We start from the raw sequence: 19,804 nt of genomic DNA, 5'->3' as shown, positions 1-19,804 counted from the left end.
AGCTGACCTTTGTGATCTCATCTGAAATGGTGTAGTTCAGAGCACGTGCCACACTCAGATAAATGCGATACTTGTTGAGCTGAGATGGAACCTGCGCCACCCGCACGGCGCTCAGGTACTCCTCCAGGTTAGGTGGGTTCAGGGTGGGCCGAAGGTGAACCTGACAGTCAGACTGAGAAAGCAAAGAAGAAATTCTTTGCAAGGACTCATTTAAAAGTTGCACTTTATAATGGGCTTCGTTTTTAAAATGACTGAGCTCTTGTATTTCAAGTTCTCATTTGTCAATGTCAGGGAACTACTTTTAATAAACCTTCAGTGCCTTTTTAAACTGTAAAAAAAAAACACACTGTATCTGAGCTTCATGCCATTAAATAAGTGGTCTGTCTTGGCCTCTCCCTCTAATGTCCATTTGGTAGAGTTGCCACCATGGGAACAAGAGAGCTGACATACAGGAATAGCACAGCACATTCCACACGCTGTTAGCATCACGGCAAAGCCACGATTAGAGCCCAGCCAGGGAGTTGACGACAACCCTGTGGACTGTAATGGAAAATTAGGGTGTCTTTACAACTGCCGATGGAAACAACTCCCATGGGAGAGGCATTCAACCAAGTCATTTTAACTTGTTGAAATTAAGATGCCAGACTATCTAATCCAGCCAAATAGATGTGGTAAATATTTGAATATTAAAACACTGAAGAAAACACTCAGGCCTGATGTCTTACCGGGAGGAGCGATCGGCCCTCAGATGTGATGAGCACGTTAATATTGCAGGAGAATTCCATCTGGTGGTAGTTGAAGTCGTAATCAACCTTCTGCCAGGAGATCAGGTTCCCCAGCGCGGTGATGTTTCGCACACCTACACCCAGGATAGACAGTTCAAAAAGAATTGTGTCTCTATGAACAACTCGTAAGATAAATACAACGACTGAACAACCCAGAGCAATACAGTCTGAAAGGAAATGTTTACTCTTCCTTTGGGCACGCAAATATCTCTGCCAGAGATTAGATAAGTGTAATGATCTGAACACAGAATGTCAAGGTTACTGATGGTGACTCTCAAGCCTAGTTAGGACTGCTCTATGCCTGCTCAAAATTCACAATGCTGCATAGAAGCAAGATTAAAATAAGCCTGCTCTGACCCACCTTATCACAATATCAAATTATTAAAATAGAAAGTTGTAACTGCTGTGTAAATGCACCTCTGAGAAGCATTTAAACAGTCTGTGCAAAGACACCTAAATGCCACGTTAGAAGCACGTCTGTGGTACCTCTGCAATGTAAATTTGGCATAACACCAATTAGGTTTATGTACATTTTAGTATAAATGATTGCTAATAATACATAAATGTCAAAACCACAAGCAGCCACTTCTTGACAAACAGTAGACTTACTGCTCACATGGTTGAGTTTAAAAGTGAGACATTGCAATCTCTCAATATGAATATGGAGTACAAACTTTTTACATTATAAATTATTTAATGAGCAGTTTACTTAATTGGAGTTAAAAGTCGAACTGAAAAATGAACATGAATTTCAGAATGTCTCTCTTTTGCCAATGACAACAGCACTCAATCTGCATGAACTCCACAGGTTTGTGTAAAGTCTAAAACCTGTTGATCATGTTCTCCAGAATGATATGAGAACACTGTTGGGAACGTTACTTTAAAAAGTAATTAGTTATAGCTACTCACTGCTTGTTCCAAAAAGTAACTGAGTTAGTAACTGAATTACTCTATGATAAAAGTAATCGTTACCAGGGAAAGTAACTATTTGTGTTACTGTAAAAAAAAAAAAAAAAAAAAAGTTGCTATATGTCAAAGATTTTACATAACTTTCAAATATTTATTGCACGTCAACAGACAGCAAGAGTTTTATCCTGCACTTCCAAGTATTATCTTTGTAAGAAAAGTGTTTTTGGCCACTTTGTAGATGCGTGTGTCACATATTACATGTACACATTACATGCAAGTACACCTGGAAAATGCCAACTTTTCATCGGATTGATCCTGACTCACCATCTCCTGCTGCTGCTGCTGCAAATCTCGCGTGCATGTGTGTGTTTGACGCCGCTTGGCATAAAAACACTGACTCTGATTGGCTACCCTGAAACACATGACTGCCTTAGCCAATCATAATCGCATTATCTCGTTATTAACCCACCTCCTCACTCGCTGTGTGAGCCAGGTGTGCGTTCGTATTACATAGTTTAGTAACGCACTGCATTTAACGTCCCAGTAATGTTAACGGCGTTAATAACGACGGGAAGAGTAATTAGTTAGATTACCCCCGTTACTGAAAAAATTAAGTTTGTTACCTAACGCCGTTCTTTTAAACGTCGTTATTCCAAACACTGTATGAGAATGATCCATAATCATCTCGAGCTTTAATGGAAGCAAGAACCTCCATGTACAAAGTGTGGCATGATCAATGCCACACATTTCCTTTAGGTTAGGTAAGATTATTAGGTTGCATGTAAATGTAGCCCAAGTGGTGTCAGACCTATTGTACATCTAGTCAGCACAGTGCTTTTCCAGCGATAATCAGTGCTCTCACCTGTGGTGTCCCAGTTGGCCCTGCTCCAGCTGTGGTCTCATCCAGAAACAATGACGTGGTTATTGGCCAGCTGAAGAGTCCCCACTCACAGGCGGTTAGCCGTGTAATCTTTCCGGGGGCACCATCCTCTGGTTGTTCATGTTATGCAGGCTCATGCATAGCCGGTATGACTAGCAAGAAAGGGAAATCAAGTTTTAAAGTATAAGTATACTACTACTATTTACAAAGATTTATAAAAGTACAGAAAAAGAGATCAAAAATCTAGATCACTTACAGATGGCACAAGCTGTTGGATGACCCGGTAGAGATGCTCAGTGTATGAAGAACTTTGAGGACAGCCACTGAGATTCAAGGTAAATTTTCCCAAAGGAAGAACATCCCGTCTGCTGTATCTACAATAACAACACAGTGCAAACTTTATGATGTGTAGTCCTGAAGGAAGGCACTGGACTTTCCACACAATGCCACAAAAGCAATATTAATAACTGAATTTGTGCTAGAACTTAAACGGACTCCAGAAACCAGAAATGAGAGACGTACACATTAGAGATGAGATGGAGTATGAGGTACTCTGCAGCGAGTGAATCCCCCAAACAGGACATGTGTGAGGTAAGTGAGCAGCTCTGCTCTGATTGAAGCCAGTTCCCCAAGAAACACTGCTTAAAATCTGGAGACAGCATTCACACATTATACAACATCAGCAACTGTTTGGACAGTACGGCTGACATCATACAGAAGTTCAATAGTTGCTGCCAGTTTTGATTCTAAATAACTTTGATAAAAAAAAATATATATATATTTCTCTTGAAATGTATTAGTGCTCACTACAATGTCCAAATAAATATGAACAATTAAGAAATCGATTTTCTTATTTTAATCTTCATGACAATATTTTTGTTTAATAATAATTCTATTTAAACTCCTATTACAACCAGTGTTGTTAATGTAACTAAAACTATTAAAAATCATTCTTATTTACTTAAAGCTGAAATAAAATTATACAAACATTAAATTAAATAAAAAAACTAATGAAACAATGAAAAATTAGAAATGTTGCCTTGGTAACCAAGTTAAAGAAATACAATTACTATAAACTGAAATAACTAAAATTAAAGCTAGTATTTACTAAGTATATAACTGAAGATAATAAAAATATTAAAATAAATATGGTAAAACTTACAGCCCATTATAAAGGGTTATTAAAGGTTATAATGCATTGCAATTATTCATAATGTGTGTTGTATTATATCTTGTCAATTAATTATAACTGAATTTAAAATGCCATAGTGTAACAATGACTTGATAAGTGTTGTAATGTATTAACTGATATTGTACAATGCAGTATATGGTGCATTACAAGACAATCAATGCATTAAAAAATTTTTTTAATCATGCATTCCCCATAAAGGCTTTAAGCAACAGTGTTACCAACTATATAAATGAAAAATGAACAAAAATGTCAAATGAAAACTGAATATAATATAATACAAATTCTAATAAAAAGATCCTTGTACAGGTCCTTAAGAGTAATTTCTTACAGTCGCCGTTATTCTCCAAGACACTAGAGGGCAGTAGTGGGTTATTGTGTACTAGAGGCTGTGCATACAGCAATATGCAGTCGTGGTACAAGGGATGCTGGTGGGCTGTGAACTCTTTGCTCCTCCACAGTCTCCATGCCTTCTGTGGGGGTCCAACAGAGAAGACGCCTCTCTGAAGACATAAAACAAATTATATTAAGTTTATTCTTTACAAAAGCCCTTATTACTATTAAACTATTCCAAAAATGATGCTCAGGAATACCTCTCATCTGCAATCACGCTCAAGGCAGAGGTCCACAGAAAGGATGCCCAATAATACTTTCCAACATGTCATTTCAGTTTGAAACCGTCCAATCCTCACTATAACCTGCCCAATTACAGGAGGATGGCAGAGTTTAACATTCTGGTCTGTGGTACGGTGCGGGAACAATTCAGTAGAAGCGAACCATCACTTATTTGCAAAGAAGTGACAACGTTAACAAGTACCTGCTCAAGACAACTTGATTACAGTGTTAGTCTAAAAAGTGTGCATTAATGTCAATCAATAAAAAAAAAAAAACTTTTCTTCAGAGTGTGTCAAGATGATGGTTTAAGATAAAGGAACAGTTCAACCTTAACAAGACAGGCTGGGCCCTTTTCTCCAGGCAAAGGGAAGTTGAGGTCCAGACTGGATGTGCAGTGTGATGGAGACGAGTCGTGGCTGGGAGCTTCGGTCTCCTGACGCTTCGGCTCAATGTTCCCATGAGACTCTGCAGAGCTCTGAGCTCCTGTTCGAGACAAATGAAATTCATTTTCAATCTTGAGCACATGATAGATAAAAGAACAAATCTTAGAATCTAAACTAATCTTGAACAAATGATAGATTTAAAAAAAATGTCTACACACTCACTGGAACGGCATTCTTCAGACTTCTTTCTTACCTTGACTAATATTTTTCATCTGCTGGGGCTGCGTGTCCATCTCATCGTCCTCTTCATAGCTGCGCTTATGCCTGTTTGGGACATAGGAAGTGGAGGAGCACCACTCGTACCTGACTGGTACCTGCGTAGCTGTTCTGAGCTGTTAAGATGGTTTAAACTTTCATTTTGGTAAACAAGAAAACTACTAATCAAATGCTGTGTAAACTTATCTGAAGTGTAAACAAGACCAGTTTCTGGGTTCATGTGAAAGGATATTTCCTTAACCCATTGAGATTCTCCTGGGATGGGGACACAATAAAAGGTCTGTCTCTCTGAAGTAACTGTGTTTCTTGAGTTGAAATCCACCTGCTAATAATAGAGTCCAGTTGCTTATGTTTATTTATTACCCTAATATTATATTGCAGTTCATTACATTTTGGAATACAGGTTAAACCTATGATGTTTTTCTTGAAATTTTGTGACTTTATTTTGGGTCATGAAAATGCCTGAAATGTTGGTACAATATTTCTATTACAATTATGATATTTGTGGGTCAACTTTAAAGACAACTGCACAGACAGCTTTTTTTATTTTGATATATTTAGTACTTTACTTTTGTAAAGTAATCATGTTTAGAATATTCACATTTTTATGAACAAATAAATGTTTATAAATATTTGATAGTTTGAAAAATCAATTTAAAAATCACTCTTATATTTTTCTAATGTGTGAAAAGTATTAATGTTAGAGGTTTGCGTTTTTACCTGTTTCTTTTGGCTTGTTTTTCATATTGTAATTTTTAGTTCATTTTTATTTAATCAAATAAAGGTCAATATGACCCCTACCATAAAAATTGTAACCCGGTTTTGAACATAATAGAAACATGCTTTTAACACACCTATAAGCTTGATCTGAAATAAATATGAAACAACTTCTCCAGACCTAGCATATAAATACACTGGTGTGTGTTTACATGTTAACAAGCCAATATTTACTCACCCCACCCTCTGTAATATCTTTGTATTTTCCACATTTCACCTGCTGCGAGTAAGAACAAGTTCAGAAATTATTCAAAAATACTTTCTTATGTGTATTATTTCAAAACATCCAAAGTGGAAAACCGGCTGCTTTTGTTGTTATGCATCTCATTGAGTTTTAAAAAAATACCTACGCAGATGCATTTCTATTAGACACGTTTAAAAGTACGTACTTTTGAGTTTGAAGTGGGATCACTCGTCTCATAAACACCCATGAAAAATTCTGGATCAAACATATCCTGGACCATGCAACGAAATTTCACGAGACTGTTAGGCTTCAGGTAGTGCAGGGGAACATCATTCAGAGATGGAACCTGGAAAAAAACAGATGAGCTTGAGGTCTAATCTCTCACTAAACCCATTACCATCACCACAAGCCCATATTTAACTACGCACAGCTGTAAAAAAAAAATAACATGCTAGATTATGCCCACACCAGTTCTTATGGCAAAAGAACCGGTTTATTGCATGATATTTATGTCATCCTTCAAAAAGCAAACCTCATATCTGCACACAGAGGGCTAGCCATTATCCTAAAGATAAGCGCACGGTTTCATTTATTTCTGCAAGAATACAGCATAATTAATGTGTCAATATACATCAAATGTCCGAGGAAATAAGATTGTAACAGCTGACTTTACCCATGTATGAGCGTCGTTTAGTTTCAGTTTCTCTTTGAAATATTCCACAACTTTCTTCTCCCAGTCTGGACAGGAGTTACTCTGGGCTGAAGGGACACAAAGCATAGCCACATTTTAGAAAATGTATTTATACATGATTATTCACAATGTAATGCAGGCTACTACATGGAAACTGATTTACAAAGCGTAGCAGGTCATGACGGTCACATGCTCTAACGTTACATGCATTTGTATCAAAAAGTATCTTTTGACTACTGCGTCTTACCAAACAGCCCATCAACAACACCCAGTGGGTTATTGATCCAGTCATGAACCGTAGGCATCGCTGCGGAATTTTGAACACAAACTTTAATACTAAAATACTCCTTTGACTTGTTGATGCAAAACACGTTTCAGAGTTCAGCAGCGCACAACACACCGTGGCGGGAAAATTGCGTCATAAAAACTACCACGTGACCACGGCGCATGAACGTTCTTTTCTTCGCAGCCCTAGCTAGTCTAGACGGTTCTATTTCACCGATATGTATAATGGCTCTAGCAATAAAGTAAAAGTAAAAAAATTCTACAAAAAATATGTATACATTTATGCATGTATTTAGATATAGATTAATTATTATTAATATTAATATTATTAAAAATAATAAGTTATACGAAATTGTTATACGTTAATAATATTATATTAATAGTAAGTTATTTGTTTATGTATCAAAATGATTGATTAAAAGAGTTTGCATAAAATGCCTAAAGTTTGACATTTATTGAACTATTCGTGTACATTAATGCATTATGTTTGTACATATTTGAAGTTAAAACTGATAAGTGTTTTTATTTCCTAGCATCATAACCGTTTTTAAAAACAAAAACGAAATAAATTATACTGTCGATGTTGTGTGCCATTGATTACTTCTGCCTTGGTACGTCAACGTCACGCAAATCTGTATGTCATGTAGTAGACGTCAGGGCAGTTTACCGTGTGAACATTTCAGACGATCAATGAAGTGAAAATCTGTTCAAATCCAGAGATCCCCTTTATCTACCGTGACGAAACAGGAAGTGTTGGCTGTTCCGACTGGAGGACAAGCTACGTGTAATAATATTTGATTGAAAATGGCTGATAGGAAAGTCAATAACATCCCCAGCAGCAGCGCAAATCTGCTGTTTTCAGCGGCTCCGGAGTTCAACTTCAGCCTGCCGTTCATACCGGTCAGTCAGGCCACCGGCCCCGCGGTTTTATCCGGAGGTGAGCCTATAAAGTCTGCTTTAGTGGCTAGTGATGCTAGCTTTCCTCTAGGAGGGCTTTGCTTTTTATGATAATTATCTCATGCTTTCTGTAAGATTATTTTACTCGGATATCCAGTAAACATAAACCCGCATTTTGGTTTTATATAGCATTATACATGCTTTGCAACGTATATAAATATAAATGTACGTATATTTTATATCATATTATAAATGTATTGTATATATATATATATATATAATATATATATATATATACAGTTGATAAGTTACGTTGACGTTACATTTATTTTTATATACGTTGCAAAGCATGTCCTAAAAGGGAGCAGCGTGTAATTATCAAAATTATGAGATTACATTATCACTCACTATCCCCAAAACGTAACTTAATTTAAATTACAATGAATATTGTAAAAACACTGAAATATCACGTCTTTTAGAGAACCATTGCTGATATTTCCTGACAAAAGTATGAGTTTCATTTTGCCATATGCCAATAAAAAAAGCTTCCTCTTTATAAAAACTGTCAGATGTTTATGAAAATATTTATACAATAAAGAAATATCAAAGTCAGTCTTATACTGAAGCTCCTTGAAGCTTTTCATCATGTTTCACAAACAGTTGACAGACCCATTATATTTAAAACCTATTTTCTTTGTCATCCTCTGTGAAGACGATGCCAGTGAAGTTGGAGAAGAAGACAGTTTTCTTGGCCAGACATCATCAGCAGCTCCTCAAGCCTCCACATTCAATTATTTCTCCAACACAACTAACAGCAGCGACCCGTTTGCATCTATAGGGCAGCAGCCATGCCTGCCTCCAGCCGCCACCGTCATTCCATCAACAACAAGCCCAATGCCTGCATCCACCGCAGCTAACCTGCCTCTAAACCCACCAATGAGTCACATGAACCCCGTTCAGCAGTATGGCAGTGTCACTAATCAAATCCCTGTGGGTACATACACTCATCCACCTAATGCACCGACTCCCTCCTCCTACCCAGAGCTCCCAGCAGTCCTATAATCCATACCGTCACACAGCTGCCAGTAGCAAAGCTAGTCCGTACCTCATGGCTCCCGAATTACAGCAGCAGCCCCCCAGCCAAACACCCCAGCATCTAAACCCCTATTCTCAGACCACCCCTGCTCCCTCGTTCCAGACTCCACACACAGCGTTCACCAAGGTTGGTCATGTAATGTCATATTTTAATCACTATGCTCTTAAATTTACAGTGGCAAATAAGAGGGATTTTACTGGCCCCGTCATATTTGAAAAATGGTCTGCTGCCACGGTCTACAGAGACTGACTTCAGATACAATCTTGAGGATGCATTATATCATATCAGTTATCTGTGAATATAAATTATTAGACTGTTTTTTTTTTTTTTTTGTTTTTTTTTTATCACTTTATACTTTTTTTATATTGGTCAATACTGGATTTTTAATTGTTCCTACTCATTTCCTGCTTTATAGATTACCTTTGCCGTCTAATTTCCCGTCATCTCACAGAAGTTTCATACTGTAAAATACAGTGTTATTTTTGTATTTGATATTATTTATTAATATTTTAATAAAGTTCTTATATTTAATTTTCGTTGTTTTAGTAAATTTTTGTTCTTTTAGCATATTTTTAAGCTTTGTTTTTTTATTTCTTTTAATATTTATACAGTATATAGCTTTAATTTTAAGTTAGTAATTTTAGTACTTTAACTTATTTATTTCACTTAAACATTTTTGTTAGTTTTTTAAGTGTAAGTTTTTCATCCAATTTTATTTATTTATTTTAGCTTTATTTCAATAAATGAAAACATTTTTAATCGATTTAGTTAACAACAGTAATACAATGTAATGTTGTGATAACTTAATTATTTTATTAAACATTTAAACATTAATTTTATTTTTTAGTTTAGTTATTAGTTTGTTATTTTTATTTTGTTTTTTAGTTTGGAATGTTAATTTTTTTACACAAAATAAAATTGGATTTTAATGTCTGCTATTTGTTGGTTGTCAGCTGTAGCATAATAATTGGATCAGATTTATATAAATTAGAATTGTAAAATTGGTGCAACCCCTTTATAAATATATATAATAAAAATGCCAGTTTAAGCAATGTCTTTTTAGTGTCTTTATAAGCATGTTATGGAAAACTGGCATACTTATGGACTTGTACTTTGTTCATATAGTGTTTTGCTATTTTTCAGCCTCCCCCACACAGATTCCACCACCCCCTACAACGGCCAACATGACTGGACCATTAGTCCCTGCCAACTCATGGTGGCCATATGCTTACAATGTCTTATGAACCTGTTCACCATCACCTGGTTCTACTGCAAACAGTGGAGGTCAAAGATGGTCTGGCTTCCTTTATAGTATCTGGATTCCATTTGGCTTGGAAGCAACTTTCAACGCTGGTAGACAGGAAGGGTTTACATCAAACCCTCTTACACTAGCTGGAAATAATTGTACAAGGCTCTGGCAAATAAATTTTCGGAATTAGGCTTCTGGTTTTGAGGCCAGTATGAAGCCCTGCTGTTTATTTTATGATCTCTAAATTGACGATAATGTTAGGCCTAAATGGAAACCGCATCTGTCCTCTGTGATGTAATTGCGTTTGAGATTAACCTGGATTGTATTTCTCGCCATGTATTTTGCCGAAAGCATGTGGGCATCTCTTAGTCTTTTTCACAACTGCAATCTGTTTGCTTCAGTTCAGCCAGATCCAGAAAAATGTGATTGTGTGTACGGACGGAGGGCGCTATGACGTGCAGCTGTCATGATCGTGCACGGACCGCGTGTACTGGGAGGAAGAGCCCACTGACGTCCGTCGCTGTACCTGGTTCTACAAAGGAGACACAGACATGTCGCTTCATCCCCTATTCAGAAGAATTCAGTGAGAAGCTGGAGGTTTGCGCTCCTCTTTAATTTTTTTTCTCCTCAGTATTCACAATACGGATTATCAGGATGCCATTTTAACTGCACAATGTTTATGTATGTTAAACAGGCAGAATATAAGAAGGCTGTTACCACTAATCAGTGGCACGCCGACTAGAATTCCCTTCTGGTGAGACCATCGTAATGCACAATCCAAAGGTAAAATGATTCAATGCTTTCAGCAAGAAAATACTAGAGAGTAAACAATGTTTCTATAGCGTAAATCTGTTTGGTTCCTCCTCAGGTGATTGTGCAGTTTCAGCCGTCTGCCATGCCTGATGAGTGGGGCACGACACAGGACGGTCAGACCCGACCTCGGGTTGTCAAGAGAGGTGTGGACGATGATCACGATGAAGTTACGGATGGTAAATGCATCTTTTTGACCTCAGAGTTCTTGTTTACTTTTTTTTTCTTTTTCTGCTGTTTCTCACTTTAAAGTCCCCCGGATTTCAAAATGGTTTCAAAAACACAAACTGTCATAACATACCAGAATCACTGAAGGATGTTGTGTTTTCCTGTCTAGGTGAGATGCCTCAGGTGGATCATCTGGTGTTTATGGTGCATGGCATAGGCCCCCGTCTGTGACCTGAGGTTTAGGAGCATGGTGGAGTGTGGTAGGTTCCACCAATTTAGACTCCAGATGAATACAGTTAGAAAGTCACATTGAAGCCATTTGTTTTAGTAGAAACAAATCCTACTGTTTTTGTGTGGATCCTTAGACAGTATATATTGGGCTTCAGTCAAACTGTGTGTTTGTGCTCACAGTGGATGACTTCCGCAGCGTGTCCCTGAAGTTGTTGCAGAGTCCATTTCAAGAAGGCCCGGTGATGATCATCTGATTAGTCCGTGTGGAGTTTTTTGCCTGTGCAGTGGCACACGGCTCTGCACGGTGATGCTACAGGAGTTGACAGGTAGAACGTTTAGACCATTCAAGAGAAGTTTTACTTTAATGCTGTATATGAGACCTAAAGCTACTGTTTCCATTTTTGTTTTTGCTGTTTCTTTTGTACTGAACCTTCAGCCCAACAATAAGGAATTTAAATATAAATATAATATATGGTAAATTATATTAAAAGTATACATTACCATTCAAAGGTTTTGTGATTTAACTGATGAAAAGTGATAGTGAAGAGATTTATGACGTTATGGAAGATTTATTTTTCTTTTTTTTATATATGTGTATATATAATTTTTTTGCTGTTCTTTCTATTCTTTAAAGAATTTTGAAAAAAAAATCTACTCTTAAAAAAAATCACATTTTCCCCCAAAATATTAAGTACCACAACCATTTTCAACATTGAAATAAATAAGATGTTTCTTGAGCAGCAATTTGGCATATTAGATTGAGTTCTGAAGGATCAGACAGAATGGATTAAATGGAGGAAATATAGACTGGATTTAAATGAAAATTCACCTTTGCCAAAATGTTGATTTATTAAATACTAAATTTTTTATTTTTTTTGCTTATATCCCTCTGTGAAAAAAACAAACAAACAAAAAAGCAATGAAAATTTGTTGCTTCGAAATGTAATAATAATAATAATAATAATAATAATAATAATAATTCCATTTAGGAGCTCTTTTCTTTATAAACCTGTTTCGTTGAGCTATGAAATGCTCTTGAAATCTCCATACTGTTCTGTATTATCACATCATCTTGTTTTTTATGTTTTTTTTTTTTTTACAAAAATATTTCTGTCTTTTATGTTTGTAATCATCTAGGAGGATAAAGAAGATTACTCTGCCCAGCACAGGTCGTTTGCGTCACTTTACTAATGAAACTCTCTTAGATGTCCTCTTCTACAACAGTCCAACCTACTGCCAGACCATTATGGACACAGTTGCTTTTGAGATCAACCGCTTGCATGCACTGTTCATGCACAGAAACCCAGACTTCAAAGGCAGAGTGTCCGTGTCTGGACACAGCTTGGGTGAGAATCTTTTGCTTTTACATGCTTTAACTAAAAAAAAAAAAAACATCATGTACTGAACTGAACTAGAATTGATAATGTTTTATTACAGTTTTCTTTCAGTTAATTATTTCCCCTGATCTGTAGGCTCTTTGATACTTTTTGATCTGCTGTCCAATCAGAAGACCGGCTCACCTTCTTCAGGTCCAGTGACCGATGGAATGCTCTGCCTAATGTGAAACCGGTATCAGTACATTTTGATTGATGATAACCATAAAATGCTCAACATATGACATGTTCTGTTTCGTGGCATCCCAGGAACACACAGCCTTTATCTGTGGATGTTTAAGATGGCTTTATAAGCCTTTTAATATTGTTTAATTGCTGTAGGTAAGTCCCGTCGTCCAGGCCAATGAAGTGCCTACTGCAGCGGCTGCTGAGGAAGAGTCTAAAGAGGAAGAAGAGGAGATTGGCAGCATGTCATCAGTTCTGGAGATGTTGGGGTTGTCTGAATATCTGAGTACCTTTGAAACTGAGAAGATTGATGTTGAGTCTCTTGTGAGAGCATTTTAAATTGTATTTAGTTTTTGTTTTGTTTTAAACAGAATAAGCAGCAACTCATGGCTTTTTCTTCAACTCTGTTGCAGCTGTTGTGCACAATAGATGATCTGAAGGAAATGAGTATTCCTCTGGGGCCACGTAAAAAACTTGCCAATTTTGTCAAAGAGAAGTCTGCAAAACAGGCATGTTTTCAGTTGTCTTTATATTGCATCTGGTAGTGTTTGTCCTTTTTATTCGGCCATTTTCATGTGACATTTTGAAACACATTTGTTTCTTGGCAGGCGGCCCGAAAGGCTGTGAAAGAGAAGACCGTAGAGAAAGAGACCCAACCTCCCATTCAGACAGAGCCAGCGCCAGATCCTGCCATCAGCAAACTGCCAGTGGGAAGGACCAAGTCCTCAATCCATGTGGATTACAACTATTTTGAAATAGGCACAGGGCAGGTAAAGCTCAAACTTACACCATTTCAAATTCCTCTATGGATCAAGATGCTTGAATGAAGGTATCTTGTGAGAAGAACCTGATTGTGGGTCTGATATGCGAACATGCTCTGCAATCTTGGATGTTCTTCTCCAGGTGTCGGTGGTATATCATGCTCTGGACTTTGAACCGGTGAATTTCTTTGCTCTCGGTTCTCCAATCGGAATGTTTCTGACAGTGCGTGGAGTGGAGAAAATCGAAGAGTCTTACCAGCTTCCCACCTGCAAAGGGTTCTTCAATATCTACCATCCAGTACGTGGTGTCTTAACTTGTCTACTGTTTCTCTACAACAGCATCGGATCTTTTGAAAACCAAAATGGTTTAGGACTAAAGAGTTTTTAACTTTTAACATTCTCACTGTTAGGTATGTAGCTAATGCATTAATGTTATTGTACACTCAGCTGGATCCAGTTGCATACAGAATTGAACCCATGATATTACCTGACATTGAGCTGGAGCCAGTTTTGATCCCACATCATAAAGGGAGAAAGAGGCTTCACCTCGGTGTGTATTTGACCATTTCTGTGCATTCCATGCATTTAAATATTTTAGTAGTGTGATATTTGATGTATTTTGTGTGCGTCTTGTGTCCAGAATTAAAAGAGAGTTTATCCAAGATGGGCTCTGACCTAAAGCAAGGCTTCATCAGCTCTCTGAAGAGTGCATGGCAGACTCTGAATGAGTTTGCTCGCGCTCACACCTCGTCTGCTCAACTGCATGAACAGCTTGCCATGGTCGCCAGTCAAATCAAAGCAGAAGAGGAAAAGCAGCAAGGGGAAGGTAAGTAAACCCCACTGAATATCATCTTACCCTTTACGTTTCATCATTTAAGTGTGCACACTTCAGCTCAAGCTCAACATCGAAATCTCGTTGTTTGTTTGCAGAGGAGGATAAGATGGTCGAGGGTCCTGAACCTCAGAAGGAAGAGACACAAGTAAAAGTGGGCATGCTGAATGGAGGGAATCGCATCGACTACGTCCTGCAAGAGAAACCCATCGAGAGCTTCAACGAATACCTGTTTGCACTCCAAAGTCATTTGTGTTACTGGTATGTGATGTTCCTTAATATCATTATGTACTTGCATTGTCATGGTGTTTTACAAACAGATTCTTTTGTCTCTTTCCTCAGGGAATCTGAAGATACAGCTCTGCTTCTCCTCAAGGAAATTTACAAGACCATGAACATACACCCAGATCAGCCAGTGCACTGATGTAATGCTCATTAAAACTCCTTCGTCATCAGAAATCACATTACTTTGAAGATAAAAGAACATTTTAAACTGTTTTCAACTTGGACTGTCTTTATTTTATTTTCTATTCTTGTAGTCTATATTAAAATGAATACACTTGTATTATCCCATGTGTCTTAAATTAAGAATTTATAATAGTGGATTTCAGTACCACCACAATGGTTTAAAATGGCATTTTCGTAGCTTATAGAGCTGGGAATGTTTGAGTGCAATTGCAAATGGTATTAACAAAACCTTTATTATCTAGCGTTAGTGAAGAAATCACTATGGTGTGTAAAAACTACAACCAACAAGTCATAATAAACTGAACTGTTAGTAGCTATTGTGTTGCTCTGGCTTTATAGTTCATCACAATTATCTGCAGTATATATTGGGAAATTTATGACACCGTATCATAAACCCCTGACTGTTAGTGCTATGGCACTGACCAGTGACCTCACACATGGTGCAAAGTAAAAGTTTGATACACGCATCAAAATGCATATCGGATCCATGCTATCTCAAACACATGGAAGACTTTCCTCAAAGTCGGAAAACTGTTCCAACACAGACATTGCGATCAGTAGAAATCCAGCACAGCAAGTTTAACCACATCCATCTGTAGATAACTGCCTCTCCTTTTTGTCAGAGTGCATATATTTTCAATAGAAATTAAATAATATAAAAATGTAAAGTATGGCTCTGGTAATTATTTGCAAAAACTGTTTTTCATGAACGAGGCCCTAACAATTTCTCTGCATTTCAGGTCATCTTCAGGATCTCATTTCCCTAATGATCATTGTTCACATGTAGTTAATAAATTCTTTTAGTGCAGAAGACCTCAAATTTAAATTGGCATTAAAGCAAACTATTCCAGACATTAATTAAATTCCGATCAGTACCATCCTTCCACCACACTTAAGTCTTTTTTTTGCTGTCTTAGGGTCTTCTGTAATCCATAGGTTATTATTTAGAATTGACTTGTTGTTCAAATAATACCAAAAATGTCAATTTTACCTATTTCTTCATTGTTATGTCAACAAAGTTGTGCTCTGTATTGGTGTTTCTGTAGCCAATTCATTCTGCTGGTCTGCTCTGGGTTTTGTAGGCCTGCTTTCGAAGGTGAGTCTCGATCTCTTTCCTGAACACCAGCATGCCCAGGTGAGAGTGTGACGCCTCGTTCATGGCCTTGGACTGGATGCACATGCGGTACTGTTCTGGGGTCAGTTCATCTGCACACATCTTCTCATGCCACAGGTGGAAGAGGCCTGATACAGGCGTGCGGATCACAATCCGATCACTCCGTAGATACTTCCTGTACAAGTGCACATCTTCTACACCCCAGCCTTTCACTTCCAGATCAAATCCTCCTAGAAAAGAGGAACTGTGAGTTTATTTATTCAAAACATCAAGCAAAAGATATTTTATTGTAATTTGATGTATTTGACGCACTGATTTTAAATAAAGCTGGAATAAATGTTTGTATTGATTAATTATTTCAGTTTACTTACAACAAGAAGAGTTACAAATTCAAATTACGGACAAATTTGAAATGATAAAAAATGTATATTGTTATACATCTAAACTTTTTCCACATTAAAATACAGACTTACCAATGCTGAGGAAGTCGGAGCGATACTGACAAGTCATGCCAAATCCAAAATCCCTCCAGAATCCGGCATCTTTCTTATGAATCTATAAACAGCATACAATATGTAAATAGCATTATTCACCTTTATATCAATTGAAAGCCTTTCATTCTACAAAGATGTACTTTCATAGAAAATAAATAAATCTTGATGTACATACCAGCAGATTCTCAATGGGGGGCGGAAACTCAAGATTTCCATAAACTATAGCTGGATTGTACAAACTGAAAACCACCGGATAGAAAACTCGTTTGCCTTCCAGGGAGGGAGAAAAAAAAACACTTTTATTATGAAATAACATGGAACTCTGTATTTTTATTATAAACCTTTTAGTTTATAAAAAATATTGAGACATGAAAATTGCCCATGACAACAAATCCTATTATTACTAATATTATTACTGCTTAGTTAGAAAACGAAATCCTTTAGTGCAATTAAACAACAATGGAAGAAATACGGATGTTTTATCTAGTAATGGATCCATGAATTTTCAGATATAAATGCTTGTTGAGACGACAGACCTGGAGCTGTATTGAGACGACAGGTGCTAAGAAAGTCCAGTGTGAAGTAGATGTCAACATCACAGAAGAACATCAACACATCCTCGTCCTGCTCCCACGCGTGAGCTCCAATGTCCAGACCACGGCCACGCGAAAACTCCTCATCCACAGGGATCAGAGTGTATTTACTGAAGTTTTCCTCACTGGAGATCATGAAAAGATTATGTACCTTACTCAATTAAAAAAAAAAAAAGCAAAAATATTTTCTGCAAGTCAAGCAAATTACCATTCTAATAAAGAACATTCCAGCTACCACACTGTGCACATAAAATATGAATATTTGCAAAGCTCAAACCTGGACATTTTCCTCAGAGACGCCTTCACCTCCTGCAAGCCTGTCTGCCCAAAATACACCACTGTGAGATGCACCCGCTTGTCCTGCTGTATACAAACCTCCCTGCCAACAGAAAACATTCTCTGATCACAACATTTCCAAAACTTCCAAAGGGAAAACCACACTGGGAAACATTCCCTTATAAAACTGTGTAACATCAGACTCTGTTTGCTGCTACCCACACAACTTTAGAATTCAACCATATTATCTGCAGCACACAAAAACACACTGAAACGCATTCCCCGAATCTCTCTTACATGCTCGGTCACGTTTCTTTGTTTGAAATGTCAATATGAATCTGCACAATTGGGAGTTATTCATGTATAAAAATTTAAAATTCCCTTTATAGAAGTTGCAATTTGCCACTGCTCGATTTGAAAGTAAATTCTGTGTAATCTGTGCTTCACTAAACTTTTGTTTTCAGTGCAAAAGCTAATTGGAAAAAAAACACATTTGAAAAAAAAAAATTATAAATCCCAAAAATATCTACAAATTCTACAGTGACCTCCTCACCTGAAGTTGTGCAAGAACTGAACAAAGCCTTCAGTGCGGCCTGACAGCGGCACTATGATGTTAATGACGGTGCTGGCGGTGTCTACAGACGTGCTCCTCACTTTCATGAGGGGCCCGAACGGACGAAAGAGGGTGACGTGACGGTACTCATGAGAATTCTCTTTAGTGAAGTAGAGCTCATACAGTGTGCCTTTGTCCCTCTCGGTTCTGTAGAGTCCTGCCAAGCATAGCAAGTACACAAGAGCAGCTTGAGTTACTGAATATTTTGTGCCGTGCAAAGGTCACACCACCTTTATTATTCTCAAATACAACAAGTGCTGTTAAGTACACACAAATCCCTAACCACATGGTGCGTTAAGCACATAAAGTAGTGCATACTTCCTCTAAAACAGCTTTTACCTTCAAAAAAATGGCTTTCAGTGAACGTCTGCCTCTGCATGGGGATGTTGTCCTCCTGTCCGTCATCTTCCTCTGGGTTATTAATAATATCCAAACCTGCTTCTATCACCTCCACCAGGTCATCCCTCCGGTCCTTCCGCACAGGCTTCTCCTCAGGATGGCGTGTCAGACCCATTTCCAGCTGGTACACTTTTGTGGTGGTGAAGCTCTCGAAGGGCACCAGTGCATACTCGCTCGGCAGCCTCGCTCCTGTGTTCACCTCTGCCTTGTCGATTTGTGAGTGCAAGTACTCCAAGAGGTCACCAGGCTCTTGATCTCTGCCATCAATCAGGCTCTGCGGTCCGGGACCCTCCTTTTTTTCTTGAAGCACTCTCAGTTTCTCGCCCATCTCTTGGAGTTCTTGTTTGAGCTGCGCGATCTGTCTCTTGAGGCTGGCCGCTCGGCTGAGATGCCGCTCTTCCTGCTCCTGCTGGAGGGCCTGGTAATACTCCTTTCCATATGGATCTCCTCCCAGGCCTGGCAGCACCTGGCTTACATCCGCAGGCGGCGTGCACTCCAGCAGGTAAGCAAACATCAGCAGTACCAAGAGCAAAAATATCCCCAGAAGAAGCCAGCGTGCCCGTCCCTGCAGAGGAAGCCCCCGCCTGGGCATATCTGAGAGGCAGGGTGCTCTTTACCGGCCACCGTTTTGCATTCTCACCCTGACAAGATGTAACCTTTAAGAAGGATGAAGTCTTTCACATTATTCCATTCCCAAGTAATCGGAGGGAGCGCGGTAGTGTCACATTTTTCTTGTAATCAATCTCACACTACAGCACACTGAACAAACTCAGACTCCTCAGAGATGTGTAAATAACAACCTGTCATCCTGCTTGCTCAATATTCCTCTTCTAAGAGAAATAATTTATCTAAAAAGAGATTATAATAATTGATATAGATAGTTAGATACACACATACATATATTGAAATAATATTGTAAAAAGTTTTCTAGGTTGACGTAACGTTGCAGTCTACGTTAACTACAATAATTCGGATCGAAAATTAGAATGAATAATCTAAAAATAAGACGTTAAAGATAACTAAAGTTTTATCAAAAAAAAATAATTATCAATATTTCATACACAAGTATTTATTAATGTGGCAAGTAACGTTAGCCGAGTTTTAAGCGGGGTCGAACTCCTGATCAGATCACGCTGTTTATTATGAGGACTGACTGTACGTATATTAACGTTACCCCATACACTGTATGAATTTTATGCACATGTACAAATATGTATAACGCTATTCTTCCTCATACGTTACATGCTTGCGCCTTATTATAAACAAGCAC

At 37.9% G+C, this 19,804-nt stretch overlaps 1 protein-coding gene and 2 pseudogenes across 2 annotated transcripts; 1 reads left to right on the top strand and 2 right to left on the bottom strand.

The window, feature by feature from the left end:
• LOC113113245 (mini-chromosome maintenance complex-binding protein-like) overlaps positions 1-7,123 on the bottom strand; it is an 8,060-nt pseudogene extending 937 nt beyond the window's left edge.
• A 515-nt stretch (positions 7,124-7,638) lies between these two features.
• Positions 7,639-15,358, top strand: LOC113112665 (SEC23-interacting protein-like; annotated as a pseudogene).
• A 606-nt stretch (positions 15,359-15,964) lies between these two features.
• Positions 15,965-19,277, bottom strand: LOC113112664 (chondroitin sulfate N-acetylgalactosaminyltransferase 2-like). Of its 2 annotated transcripts, XM_026278422.1 has the most exons (7): positions 18,475-19,277; positions 18,076-18,292; positions 17,524-17,625; positions 17,190-17,371; positions 16,829-16,923; positions 16,633-16,714; positions 15,965-16,389 (listed from the first exon to the last, which is right to left on the bottom strand). In XM_026278422.1, the coding sequence occupies exons 1-7, from the start codon at positions 19,124-19,126 to the stop codon at positions 16,097-16,099; spliced, it is 1,623 nt and encodes a 540-aa protein (XP_026134207.1). In that variant the 5' UTR covers positions 19,127-19,277; the 3' UTR covers positions 15,965-16,096. The 2 variants fall into 2 exon arrangements, with proteins under 2 accessions (XP_026134207.1, XP_026134208.1); XM_026278423.1 differs by lacking the exons at positions 15,965-16,389; positions 16,633-16,714; positions 16,829-16,923 and having other exon boundaries at positions 17,259-17,397.
• Between the last annotated feature and the right edge of the window lie 527 nt (positions 19,278-19,804).

Source organism: Carassius auratus, chromosome 13 (genome assembly GCF_003368295.1).
Source record: "Carassius auratus strain Wakin chromosome 13, ASM336829v1, whole genome shotgun sequence".
In the NCBI taxonomy this organism is placed as follows: domain Eukaryota; kingdom Metazoa; phylum Chordata; class Actinopteri; order Cypriniformes; family Cyprinidae; genus Carassius; species Carassius auratus.
This window is presented reverse-complemented; position numbering and strand designations above follow the sequence as displayed.

Coding starts and splice junctions, on each gene's coding strand:
- LOC113112664 (XM_026278422.1), bottom strand. CDS start 19,126: ATGCCCAGGCGGGGGCTTCCTCTGCAGGGACGGGCACGCTGGCTTCTT. Junction 18,293..18,474: donor TGAAAGCCATTTTTTTGAAG/GTAAAAGCTGTT, acceptor TATGCTTGGCAG/GACTCTACAGAACCGAGAGG. Junction 16,390..16,632: donor CTCCGACTTCCTCAGCATTG/GTAAGTCTGTAT, acceptor CCTCTTTTCTAG/GAGGATTTGATCTGGAAGTG.